Raw genomic sequence first — 14,637 nt, 5'->3', positions numbered from 1 at the left:
AAACAAAGAAGAGAAATTCAAAGAGAAAAATTAGGAAAGGAAGAAATTGAAAAGAAGAAAAAAAAAGACAGAAACACGAGAAACGGGAGAAGCAGAAAGGAAAGACAGAAGGGGCGGAGAGAGAGACAGAGACAGAGAAAGGAGAGAAATACAGAGAAAGAAACTGAGACAGAAGAAAAAGGAAAAGGGGAAGAAAAAAGGCGAGAGGAGAGAAAGTGAGAAAAGAGGAGAGGTAAGGGTTGGGAAGGAGGCAGAGCAAATTAGATAGTGACAGAGGGAAAAGACATGTCTGTCACATATATGTGTTATATATGACAGTCATATGTAAAGTCAAGCAATACAGATTCCAAAAAAAAGTCTCATTCTGCATCTTGTCTCCATCACTTTTCTGTCAGACTGTGGGTGTTTTGAAAATCATAGTGTCTCTTACTGTTGCTTCCACCTCCAGCCCCCATTTCTTGATTGTTTAGTTTTGGTTTTTTTCTTTTTTAGATTGCTGCCTTGGTACCTGTTGTTTTCTGTAAGGAAGTTCTTGAAGGTTAGCATGCCCAACTGTGTCATTGTTTATTTTCATGTTACATATAAATAGTTGTATAAAAACTATTCATCCGGCTCTGGGCTATCTTACTGAAATATGTAAATTAGGCCTTGCATTTAGTAGTTCCTCATATAAATCAAATTGACTTAATTAATGTGACCTGCAGACCTTTTTGTTGGTAGATGGCATGACATGTATTTAACTGTCTATTCAGCTACACCCATCTACACAGGAAATAAGATTTATCAGTATCATCTTTGATCTTGTAGGATAAATCATACATTGAACCACTAACTATTGGTTTAGGTGGTAGGGAAGAGAGATCATGCATATAACAAAAATTTTAAGTTTTTAACAAGTTGGATAGAATTCTGTCAGGAAAAAAAGTGTTAGTGGTATTATTATAGAGAGCTATTGGATGGAATACCACACTTGGAGTCAGGAAAACCTAGTTTCATAATTTTGCTTGTGATGGGTAGAAGCTGAGTAATATTGGAAAAGTCATCACAAAACTTCTGAATTTAGTGGCGATTCTCTAAAACATTAAGTTATAGGATTGTGAAAATCAATTTTATTCTGTCCATGATATAGCAATTATTCTTTGACTACCATTATTGTTAAAACTTCATTTTCTTCATGTAACTTAATATTTAATCTTTGCAAGTACTTAAACATTCAGAGTTAAGAGTCTTGCTTATGTTGTGATTATTTAAAAATCCTCTGGCAGAAGAAGGGGAAAAGGTCATGGTTTTATCATAAAAGTGAATATTGTAGAGATTTACTCCAATTTTAGTTTTTAAAGATACCTTGATAGTGTTATTTTGGTAGAGTTTTGAATAAAATGTAAAATATTCTTGCTAAATTAATTTTGATTAAAGTAATAATTGGGCAGCTAGGTAGCAAAGTGGATAGATCCCTCTCCCACAGCTTAGAGACAGGAAGACTTAAGACCTCAGACACTAATTGTGATCCAGGGCAAATCCTTAACTGTTTGCCTCAGTTTCCTCATCTGTAAAATGAATTGGAGAAGAAAATGGTGAATCACTCCCTTATCTTTGCCAGGAAAACCTAAATTGGGTTGCAAAGAGTCAGACATGACTGAACAAAAAGAAAAATAATATTTATGATGGAAGTATCATTAATTATAATTTTCAGTCCAGAAAGTAGTGTACAATTAATCATGACTGATAAGAGCTTTTATGCATCTTTTCTAATAAACTGAGTTCTTTGATATTCCTTGTAATTTTAAATATAACATTTCACTTCAGAATGGCTAAGATTCAAGTATATTCTCCAGTTTAGTTTTTAAAATTCAATTTAAAAAAATGTCAGTGAGCCTTTTGAATGTATAAAAACCATAAACTTTCAGTTTCATCAGATGACCTTTTTAAAATAGATATTGGTTCCTGTTCAGTGGAGTAGTCTTAATGGATCCATTGACATAAATCTCACAAAGAATTTTTATGTAAAATTAATAGCAGTTACATATATATAAAGAATTGAAGCTATATTTAAATTAGTTTCTCTGCTTTTAGGAGGGAAACATTTAGCCTTTATTTTAAGAGATGAAAATATTTGGAACATTTTCAGTTATTGCCATTTTTAGAGAAAATTAACTGATGCTGAACTTAGTGTGTTGGAAATTATTTGTGAGTTTGGTCATTTTTATTAAATCATGTTACAATTGTACTAGGGCAATGGGGATTTATGATTTTCAGTTCTGGTAGTCTGCGTGCTATTAAAAGTTAAATATTCAGAAAGGAAAACTATTTGTATTATATTGAAATTCTCCACAAATACTTAATTCAAGTTAATCTTAATGTAGGCATCTATTTAAAAATGTCACAAAGCATATGTAATATTTTATTTAGGACACTGTAACATTTAATTTCACTGTCAATTGCAAGAACAACTTTGGAGAAAAAAACAACCTACCTGTTTCCTCTTTTTGAAGTTTTGCTATTACAAAGCATTATTTGAGAAACTGCTTCTTTGAATATTAATGAGTCATACTTTTTCAATAAGCATTGGTTCAGAATGATGCCAGATATATCAAGAACAGCATAGGAGCACAAATTGTTTTAACCTTGAGAGTTTCTAGACTTGAACTTGTCCTTTAACCAAAAAGTGGTCTTCATTTAGATAGGAGGTCAAATGCCTTCCAACTTCCTTTATTTTACCTGAGAGTTAGCAGAAATTCATTCTACTGCAAAAAGTTTTGACCACATACAGCAAGATGGGGAACATTCAAATACTTAAGTAATAAATAGGCAGAAATTTATCCAGCTGGTGATTGGTGCCTGTTGAATTCTTGGGAGAAAGAATTGCCTTGGATGAATTTGTGAGTAGAAAACCCTGAATGTTGATTTTGTGTGTTGGTGTAAAAACCATGTTAAAAAACGAAACAGACAGTCACTGCTGTGATTATAAAGGGAAATTAAGTACTTGACATGAAAGCTTACAATGTAAGGAAAATGGAAATGGCCACATGCTCAATATCCATTGAAACAGATCACATTATATTCTAATCAATACATATATGCCAGTCAACAACAATAATAACAACAAAAGAACTTTTGGCTCTCCATATTTCAAACATAAATGAGACTGAATTTAAATTAATAGGTTAGTTTCTAGTCAGGATAATTAGTTGTGAGGATTACTCCATTCTTCATGTTCTGGATATTTAAAAAAATGTTTTTGCATTCCCCCCCAGACAAATAATTTTAAGTTAAAATGCCAAGCTTCCTTTTAATGTGTTTTACAACTATAACAATCAGAGAAAAAAAAGAAAAAAAGTGTTGAAATATAAAAATAGAAAATATGCTTTTCTTTTAAGGCTTTTGAAGAGATATATGCCATTCATTTCTCCTTTGTAGGATGTGAAGTATTATTTAAAAGGACTATGTGTCAGATACCTCTGAAACAGCACCAGAAACGTTCTTAATAAACAAAATAGAATTGCTTGCCAAATTCTTGATAATATAAGTGGGTTGGGCTTTCCATTTTCTAAGTGTTAAAAAGATGTGGATTTTATCCAGTTGATTTATCTAATTGGTTTGTTAAAGAGGAGTCACTGTTTTCTTCATTTTATAAGTGAAGGATATATATATATAAAATGACTAATTGAGAACATGGCTTCTATTCCAAAGTTAATGTAGACCTAAGGTTTCTGAGTTCCAGTCTACTATTTTGACCTCTACATATTAACTGCCTTTTGCATAGCGAATTAGAGTTCCAATTAAGTTTATCACATAAAGCAAGAAGGAAAACAGATGGAATGAGTGGGTAGAAGCTAATGTGACAGCTCACTTAGTTTCTCCTATGTATGTGCCTGCTGAAATGTATTACTGTAGCTAATTAAAATGTTTTCTATAAAAATTACCCTGATTGTTTGGATATAGTTTAATATAGGAATAATATATATTTTGGTACTGAATTTAGTCATCTTATTAAATGTCTATGAAATTTTATTGTTATTTAGCTGTTAAGCACGAATGGGGAAAAAATAAGTGATATTTGATGAAAAGGGCCCAACAAATATCATTATTTAAGAATTTGCATAAATGAAAATATATAACAGCCTTTATGAGTAGCATTATTTTTTATGATTTTACAGTATAATAATTGTGATATGATGACACCCTCATTGAATATTCTATTATGGTAGTTTTGTCTTGCTATTTAAAATTACTGGGGTCAGATATTTAATCTTAATATTTAATTAATGTTAAGGACATTTTGATACTATGCTTTATCAAAGTCACAAAAAGCAATTTTATTTATTGCAAAAAAATATGAACTAGCATCATATAATGTACCACTTTCTACTTGCCAGCTATATATATGTATGCATAATTTACACGAATTAAAAAAAAAAAACTCTTCATAGTTCTGGCAAAAACATTTCCCTCCTTAGAAAAATATCTAGTGTACAAATAGGGATGATGACAGTTAAAATTGTGATAAATAGGTACATTTACCTATTACTTTGTCTTCCCTTTTTTAGGTCTTTCTTCCAGTTACATCCATTAACTCACTCAGTATTATTATTTATTTCTAGGGAAAATATTTTATGTTGGTCATTTTACTTCAGTTTTAATGGATTGATTTAGGAGTATTTGCATTTTTAAATTTAGAGATAGATCTTAGAATTAATAGTGAAGTTGGTTTATATCCATCTTTTGCTTGAACACCTGTGATGGAGAACTTTGAAAAAGTGCTTATTCCATTTTTTCAAATAAATAATTGTTAGAATAGTCTTTATGCTAGGATGAAATCTGCTTTCCTAAGACTCACTCATTGATCCAAGTTGTATATGTTCTCTGGAGCAATACAGATAAGTCTACTCCCTTATTCATGTGATAGCTTCTTAGAGACATGGCCTTTTAAAATTTTTACTTAGCAAAAAATTTCCTTAGTAGCTATTGATTTCTTTATTCACTTACCTTCTTGACCTTAGGCAAATTATTTAATTTCCTTAGTTTTAATTTCCTCAGTTTCCTTATATGTAAAATGAAGTTGGACCATATGACTTCTGAAGAGTCTTTTCTAGTTTTGCATCGATGATCCTATAATTCCTTGTTTTTCTTATTGGAAGCATTTATAGATATATAGATATATATATAGATTTGTAGATAGATTTTTTAAAAAATTTCAGATAACTCAGGAGACATTTTATATTTCTGCTTTGGATTTTTGCCAATTTATTAATAACATTTTTATGATATGTTTTCCCAAAATTTAGATTATATGATGTACTATACCCAGTACTCTGTTCCTACATTATTACTAATATTAAGATGATGCCAGTTCTCTCAAGCTTCCTATGATTTCCATAGAACCAGCCATTTCCTCCCTGGTTAGCATTAAATCTGTTGGAATACACAAGAGAGCTGCTGGAATTCACGGGAGCCGCCTAACAGTGGCAGCTTGGACATCTAACCCAGAATGGATCTCCTCTTGCGAGAGGATGATACAAGGAGACTGAGAGGCAGTTGCATTATCTGACCTCTCTCCTCTTCCCTCTACCTCCAGTTTATCTCATTTCCAGTCCACAACACCTGTGTCAGCAAAGGCTGTCCTGCAAACTCCTTCAGATGTTACAATCTATAGCTGTGGAGTCTCTCAGAGAATTGACCTGTCCCTTAACAATTCCCCATTTTTTTTTTTTTTTTTTTTGTTGTTGTTTTTTGTTTTTTGCTGTTATTTTCCCCCCACAGCATGGTCTGCACACTGAGGAATGCAAGTAGCACTATGACTTCTGGATGATTGTAGCAGGTGTTGATCCAGGCAAATTTTCCAGTGGAGAAGAGGATTGTAGTCAGAACTGGCATTTAAGTCTCTCATCAGTCTCCTGGCTCGACCCTTTAATGTATTGGCCTGTTTAATTACCTGACTAAAAATGTCTTACTGGGACTCTTCTTTCTTATCTTTGGAAGGATCCTTCTCATGAACAGCTCTGATTCTTCTTACAATTCTTATTATCTTCTACCCCACATTCAGGCGCCATATATTGGAATACATAGGAGAGCTGCTGGAATACACAGGAGCCACCTGACAGTGGCTGCTGGAGATCTAACCCAGAATGGATCCAGTTTATTTCGTTCCCAGTTCACAACACCTGTGTCAGCAAAGGCTTCCTTGCAACTCCTTCAGATGTTATGATCTTGTAATTCCCTATCATTATTATATTATTGCCTCCTTGCAACCTTTTCAAAGCTTAAGAAAGCCTTATTCATGTTCTTGAAGAGTAAAAGGCTTTATCTCTTGGATTTTAGGGCACATGGCTAGAGTGGCCTTTTTGATTTTCTTGAAATGACTTCTCTTTATCTGGTCCTTTTTTTGAGTACAATTTTATACTAATTGTAATGATAATTAGGCTGTGTTATGTGGAATGCTATTAGACATTAGATGTTCTAAGCCAATATTAAAATGAATTAATTATAAAATCATTGTACTCAAACTACTGATATTAAATAGTTGTATCTTAAATTTTTATGACAATTTGAGTCAAAAATTGTAAAATTTCTTTTCCTTTTTTCTTCCCACCAGGTAGACTACATTTCAAAATGCTTCAATTTTTCTGGATGGATCCTGTGATGAAATGTAATATGCATATATCCCTTTAAAAAGTTCTACATTTCCTCAGAGAATATTTGCAGAAATGAAAATGAGGATATTTCTGAAGATTGTTTAAAAGTTTTCAATAATGTTTGTGAACTAAAAAATAATTTTTAATAGATTAATCATAAACACTGATTTTTGAAAAGCATTTGTAACGTCAGTAACAAGAGGCTTTTACAAAACTTTCTTAAAAAAATAACTAAAAATGTTTATGGAAGGAAACATTCAGTATGCATTTTTTGAAACTAAAAGTGAGAGACAAGAACAGATTTAAAAGAAAACAAATGAAGATACATGGTAAATAAGGACATTAGTTTTTGCTGCGGTAAGGACAGTGATGTTAAATCCTTTCTAAGTAACTGGGTGTATTCCCAAAGACAGCTTTTTTTTTTTTTTTTTTTGATCAAGGGACTGATATTTTTGGGGAAAGGAAGAACTTGTAATCATTGGCATGTGTGGCTTAAAAAGGAAAAGAAGTGAGAAGCTTTTAAATACGTCAAGAAGTGAAAGAATTTTTTTTTACTGCTTTAATTTTTAAGAGCATCATTATAACATTTAAAATCAATTGACAGCTATTTCAAAAGATTCAAAGAAAGGCAGATGTCCGCAAACAATTCCCCTCCATCAGCACAGAAGTCTCTCTCACCTGCAACTCTCTCTGCAGTGCTTGCTACCCCTTCTCCATGTTCAAGTCCTAAGACAGGACTCTCTTCCCGACTTTCCAATGGAAGCTTCAGCACACCATCACTTACCAATTCCAGGGGATCAGTACATGCAATATCGTTTCTGTTACAAATTGGTCTTACGAGGGAGAATGTTACCATTGAGGCCCAAGAATTGTCTTTATCTGCTGTAAAGGATCTAGTCTGCTCAATAGTTTATCAAAAGGTATGTTGAAGATCTTAAATAGTGTTAATTGTTTTGATTTGTTTCTTTTACTTGGACTAACAAGAAATTAATACACAGATAGGTCTCAGTATTAGGAAAAAATGAATTTGATTATTTTAAGCACTTCAGAAAAAAATAATTTTTCATCTTGGAATATCAACCTAAATTTAATATTGGGAGGTATGAATTTATATGATTTTTAGTTTTAATATTTTTGAAAGCTGAACATTTTTGCTATGTAATATTCAATTTTTGTTTCTCTTGTTTTTATTCTGAGGATCCATATTCTAATTACTTTGAATCATCTGTGATTTTTCCACTTTGTGTAATCTGCAGTTTGGAACCCTTCCATGATTATGCTATTAAAAATTTTCTAAGCCTTCTGCTGCTTATTTAAGAGATAGGCACTATGGGATGATAGCAGGCTAAAATGATATGTCAGTCTCTTCCAGATCTTTAATTTTGTTTTTTAATTTCTTGTACTTCTAATGGTTTATCATTATCTCTCTATGGAATTGCTTCCATATTAATTCTACGTTCATAGCTCAGATGAAAAGTTGTAAAGTCAGCTTCAACCTTATCACTTTGCATGATTGTTGTTGGAAGTAAAAGAAAGAAAACTATGTGCAAGATTGGATTAAAAGCTGCTTGTCATGTAAAAAAAAATAAGGAAAAAGTAAATCATCCTTGTAGCTGAGTAAGATTAACTTTAAAAGAATCAAACAAGCAGTACAAAGGAATTTTCTAGCTAAACTATTTCTTTATATCTGGGCATAAATGGAAAGATTTCAGAATATTTGCCCTGTGTACTCTAGACCTTGTCTGAGGTGGGATCAGGAATAGAAACTTGCATAGGATAAGGCTGAATGTTTCCAAACCCAGGCTACCATTTCTTTTGAATGCTATGAAAGGCAGAAACTAAGAAGTTTCCACACTGGGAGGAATTATGATCTGAATGGATTGGATCCATTCACTTGGACTAATAGATCCTGATCCATGAGGCCAGAGGCAAAAAGTATTGTTTGATTTAGAAGGAGGAACTGTGTGTCTGTATCATCAAGAGAGTTTGAAAGAGACAAGCGAGACAATCTAGGACCAGACTGTTGCATTTCATGTTAGAATAAGGAGGTTATCAGTTCCATAGAGTTTCCTACATTCTGTTTTTTATGGGTGGGTACATATTTGTGTACCCTGCTCTTAAGCTTCCTCTAATTTCACTGTAGTTGGACAGCTCCAATCAAGGTCTGCATTACTTGCCATGGAAACAGCAGCTAAGTGGTAGTAGATGGGCACATTGGCACAGAAGAATATGTCTAGAGCTAGGTGACCAGCATAGTGAAAACTATTAAAAATTTTTTGGGTTATTTTACCTGGAGAAGAAAAGACTTGGGAACATGTTTACTGTCTTATGGTGTCTCATGGAAGATGAAATCAGACTTTGTGACTCCAAAGGACAGCACCATTGCCAGTAGTAGAATTAACAGGGAAGCAAATTTCAGTACAGTGTAAGGAAGAACTTCTAAATAAAAATGATTGCAGCCCTCTGAACATGGAATGAATTGTCTTCTGAGGAAATGAATAGTGAATCAGTGTAAATAAAATTTCAAATAAATCAGGTATGTTGTGAGAGTTGAAGTATTAGACTTCAATTAGAATTCAATTAAACATTGTGCATGGTTTAGAATTTCTTTGAGTTTTTCATATCTACCTATTCTCTATAATCTTTGAGACTGTATAGAAATATGCTTATATGATGTGCAAGTATTCTTTGACATTTTCTTCAGCAATATTGAAATTTCTGAGTTTTCAGATTTCATTTTCCTATCCAGTAAGATTAACATGTTAATAATTTTAATTTTAATTTCATTGATTTTTATGTTTATTCATTAATGAACTGATATTTAGTCTCTTTGCCTTTCTGTGTATTTGAGGCTTCTTTTAGTTTATTTCTTTTAACATTGTTTTTATTGCTCTTATACCATTTCTGCAAACATGTTATTTGGCTACTTCTTCCTCAACTTCATTTCTAACTCAGAGTTTTCCTTGAACAAAAGTTATTGAGTAATTGTTTAAAGAAATTAATATAGAATTGGAGGAGAAAGCCGCTTTGGTTATCTCTGAGATGTTCACTGACCATTTTTTTTTTACTTAATAAATTAAAAAATAACCTTAAAATCACAGCTTAATATTAAAACTATATTGGAGGAATTTGAATTTATATCTTTGGCAAAATTTTTGTGATTTAATGACTTTTTGGGGTATCTATAACTTGTTTATAATCAAGTAAGAATCAAACTGTCAGACAGACTTTGAAAAATGTTGGCTCATGGATTAAATTCTAGATTGCAGGAGAGAAAGACTTGTTACTTTGTAGTAGTCATTTTGTGGTTTGTTACTGCATAATCTTTATCATATATTGAGAGGGCCTTATTTTAAACATTGTATAAGATGAAATTTTCATCCCTTCTCATGTATGATAGTTTTGTTCAGCAGACATTTATTAGGTGCCTCCCATGTGTAAGATATTATTCTAGGACCTAATAGAAATATAGTAAAGAAATAGTCCTTGACTTTAAGGAGATTTAAGATCTTGAATCTAATTTCTTCCCGGCTAGTAGGGTTTTCCTGATGATTAATCTTAAAAAAAAAAAAAAAAAATTCAGTATATAAATTATAAAGACTCAAAGAAAAACAGTTAACAGTTAACAATGCTTAATTAAGATTTGCAGTGATTGTACTTTGTCATGCTTCTGAAAGACAGCTTGTTGATGCAGTGGTTTAGAGCCCCAGGCTGGAAGTCAGCAGACTCCTCTTCCTAAATTTAAATCCAGCTTCAGACACTTTTCAGTAGCATGACCCTTGAGCAAGTCACTTCATTGTGTTTGCCTCAGTTTCTTCATCTGCAAATTGAGCTGGAAAGGCAAACCAATCCAGTATTTCTGCCAAGAAAACTTCTATTTGGGTCACAAAGAGTTGGACATCTCTGAATAACAACACCACGTCTGAAAAATCAGCTTAATTTAAAAAAAAAAAAATACTTAACTTTGCTGTTGTTCAGAATTCTTAAATATTCTCATATTCTGCTGAAATGACTACTGTTATACAGAATTAAATTCTGTCTTTACCAAATAATCTAAAATCTTTCTATATAATAGACTAATGATACGGTACTGGTTTTTAAGTGTATGCTCATCCTAAGCAATGAAGGGATTTTTCCCTCAGTTCATCATTATGTGTTTTTAGATAAAAACTAGTTGCTAGTGTCAGCAACTTATTGAACTTATTAGGCACTTATTAAATATTTACTTTGAGCCAGATCTTTTGCTGTAGTTGGGGAGTACAAAAAGAAACACTAGCAATAACCTCTGTCCTCAAGGATCTCATGCTTCAGTGGGAAACATAATGTATTAGCGGCTACACATAGTGGGAAATTTTACCTTTAGAAAGGAGAGAGAGCTGAGTTGCTAGGTCCATGATGTTCCCTTTGCTTCTACCTCTGATCATTAAGAGCTCACTCTTTATTTTTGTCAATCATCATTTACTGACTCTTCTCAATGAAGAAAAGTAGAGAAAAAGCCCAGGTAGAGGAAATGGAAAATCAAGTTGGGATCATTGTGGTCCTAAGCTGACCTTTGAAGGGATCAAGAGATTCTGAGAGAGGAAGGTGAGGAGTCAGGCTAGACCTGCAGTCAAATCTGGGAATTCCTCCCCCAAGTCTCTATTAAAGAGGAATAGAGAGCAGAAGGAAAAGAATTGTATTCCACTTATGAGAACAAACACGGTGCAAGCATACCTCTGGGAAATAGAGTATTGTGAAGGAGGAATAGCAAATAGAGGAGGCTGACTGAACTATAAAGTATAAAGGGAAATATAGGCTGGAGAAAACCAGAACTGCAGTGTCTTCACAAAGCCTTCTGCTCCAAAAGCTTCTACTACCTTAATTTTGTAGAAGGAAGGATCTAAAATCTTAAGCGAAATAATGAAAAAATGTAAGAATGAAGGTGGAATTACATTATCAGATCTTAGACCATATTATAAATCAGGACTCTTAAATTTTATTTGCCTTTTATTTATTTATTTATTTTTTGTTATTTATTATAATAACTTTTTATTGACAAAACCCATGCCAGGGTAATTTTTTTACAACATTATCCCTTGCACTCACTTCTGTTCCGACTTTTCCCCTCTCTCCCTCCACCCCCTCCTCTAGATGGCAAGCAGTCCTATATATGTTGAATATGGCACAGTATATCCTAGATACAATATATGTGTGCAGAACCAAACAGTTCTCTTGTTGCACAGGGAGAATTGGATTCAGAAGGTAAAAATAACCCAGGAAGAAAAACAAAAATGCAAACAGTTTACATTCATTTCCCAGTGTTCTTTCTTTGGGTGTAGCTGCTTCTGTCCATCATTGATCAATTGAAACTGAATTAGGTCTCTTTGTCAAAGAAATCCACTTCCATCAGATTACATCTTCATACAGTATTGTTGTGAAGTATATAATGATCTCCTGGTTCTGCTCATTTCACTTAGTATCAGTTCATGTAATTCTCTCCAAGCCTCTCAGTATTCATCCTGTTCTTACAGAACAATAATATTCCATAACATTCATATACCACAATTTATTCAGCCATTCTCCAGTTGATGGGCATCCATTCATTTTCCAGTTTCTAGCCACTACAAACAGGGCTGCCACAAACATTTTTATTTGCCTTTTATTTAAAAAAAAAAAATAGAAAAGTGGGTCAGTGGAACAGAGTAGATCAGCAAGACTAGAAAGTTTAAAAAAAAAAAAGGTAGCTCATTGGAAAGACCATCATCAGGGAAGAGCTCCTTATTTAAGTTGAACTGATGGGAACATGGAAAGCTCTTTTTAAGAAAATGAATTTAAACCAGTATTTTACATCATGTATCATCTTAATATCTAAATGGATGTAACCGGAGTTTAAAAAGTAACAAAAAAATTAGAGGAGAATGGAACGTGATACCTTTCATATCTATGGCTGAGAAGAAACATTAATGATCAAATTGTAAATAGAGATCACAGAAGTTAAATTAAACAATTTTGATTTTGTAAACTTTTAATAACTTGGTATAAACAAAACCGGTGTAATTAAAAATTTCTGATTTGAATCTTGGTGGTGCAGTAGATAAAGCGTCAGCCCTAAAGTCAGGAGGTCCTAAGTTCAAATCTGGTCTCAGACACTTAACACTGCCTGGCTGTGTGACCCTGGGCAAGTCACTTAACCCTAATTGCCTTAGGGGAAAAAAAAAAGAAAAAAAGGAATTAGAAGCATTATACAGTAGAAAAAACATTGAATCTGGACTAGCAATTTTAGGGAATTGATACAAGTAAAAAAGACTTTAAAGTCTAAGGCACTCTCCATTAGGTAACCAGTCAAAGCATGTAGTAACTTATACATATGTAGTGCTTAATGTTTGCAAAAGGCTTTCTATAGATGATCTCATTTAATTCTCACCACACTGAGGGAAATAGGTGTTATCTCCATTTTCAGAGGAGGAAACTGATGCTCAAGAGAAATGAAATGATTCAACCACAGTGGTCACAAAGCTTGTAACTGTGATAGAGTTTGATCTAGGTTTATCTTAATACAGGGCTAGTGCTCTGATTCATTGTATTACCCTTCCTCCCTATTAACTATTATTAAAAGAAACACTTAACAACTATAATTATTGAAAATGAAAACAATTCTGAGGTTTCACATTGCCAAATTGGCAATAAATAAGTAAATAAAAGGTAGAAGTTGTCAGAAGTAGAGAGTTTGCAAGTACATTGTATGGATAGATTGGTGCAGAAGATAGAGAACTGGGCCTGGAGTCGGGAAGATGCAAGTTCAAATCCTCTTCAGACACTGACTAAGTCTGTGACCCTGGGCAAGTCACTTAACCCAGTTTCTTCATCTATAAAATGAGTTGGAGAAGGAAATTAAAAACCACTCTAGTATCTCTGCCAAGAAAACTCCAAGTAGAGTCATGAAGCATTGTTTACATTTGAAATGACTAAATCTCAGGAACAACAAAGTGTACAGTACATTTTTAGTGGAGTTTTGGGTTGGTCTAATTTGAAAACATTATGGAATTATGTAGGAATAGCATCTAAATGTTTTATGTATTTTGATCCTTCCATCCTACTCTTGGCCATACTCCCTCAAGAGATAAGTGATAGAAAGATAAAAAACTTTCTATATATCCTGTATCTCTATCTATCTATAAAACAGATATTCATGAAAAACACTGGTAGCAAAAAAACTGGAAACAAATCAGATGTTTATTGTTTGAGAAATAGGCACACAGATAATAGTATGTGAATATGATAGAGCATGTGTTATGCTGAAAGAAAAGGTGAATGGTAGAAATTCAGAGAAACTTTGGAATGTGTGTACAAGCTAATGGAGAGCCATTATACATTGTGACCACATCTGTATAATTGTGAGCAAGATATACATTGTAATTTGTCATGGTACAGGAAAAAAAAAGGAGGAAGCATACATTTTCTCACTCAAAAGAGGGGGACTATGAGCATAGATGCTTTTTTTTTTTTAAGTCATTTTTATTTTTAGACAGAGACTTTAATTTATTGTTTGGATTTTTCTTAAGATCTTGTTGTTTGGTAACAAGGAGGACTCAGTGGGGCTGGAGGCTTTAATGTTGACCTGCTATGCTATTGTCCTATGGAGCAGGAGAGGGTTATATTAGGAAATGATGTATGTAAAAGAGAAAAGGCATAAATTAAATTTTAATAAAAATGAAAACAAAATAAAAAACTGGGCAAAGCCAAGATGGCTGAAAGAATCTAAGAAGTTGCCTGAGGTCTCCTGAGTTTCCCTCAAAAATGGCATTAAATAAAGCTTCTAAATAGATTCTGGGGTCACAGAACCTATAGAAAGAGGGAATGAAAGAATATTTCAGTTTAAGATAATTTAGAAGAACTTCAGGAAAGGTCTGTCTCACTTGGATAAAAGGGGAACATAGACTAGCACCTTGTGTGCCCAAGCAAGTCAGCCAGAAACTCTTAGCCACAGCATAGATCAGCAACCAATATCCTGTCAGTTCTGGCTCAA

At 33.1% G+C, this 14,637-nt stretch overlaps 1 protein-coding gene across 4 annotated transcripts in view; it reads left to right on the top strand.

Moving 5' to 3' along the window:
• Positions 1-14,637, top strand: part of PRKD3 (protein kinase D3) — a 93,687-nt gene that overhangs the window by 3,240 nt on the left and 75,810 nt on the right. For 2 of the 4 annotated variants that reach the window (XM_031950352.1, XM_031950351.1), the window contains exons 2-3: positions 493-538; positions 6,593-7,552. In XM_031950352.1, the coding sequence (XP_031806212.1) occupies positions 7,265-7,552 (288 nt within the window). In that variant the 5' untranslated portion in view covers positions 493-538; positions 6,593-7,264. The remainder of the gene's footprint in view (positions 1-492; positions 539-6,592; positions 7,553-14,637) is intronic. The other 2 variants (XM_023495008.2, XM_031950350.1) reach the window with 1 other exon arrangement.

The sequence above is a fragment of the Sarcophilus harrisii genome, chromosome 2 (assembly GCF_902635505.1).
Source record: "Sarcophilus harrisii chromosome 2, mSarHar1.11, whole genome shotgun sequence".
NCBI classification, from domain to species: Eukaryota; Metazoa; Chordata; class Mammalia; order Dasyuromorphia; family Dasyuridae; genus Sarcophilus; species Sarcophilus harrisii.
The sequence above is the reverse complement of the archived record's forward strand: the minus strand, read 5'-3'. Positions and strand labels throughout refer to the sequence as shown.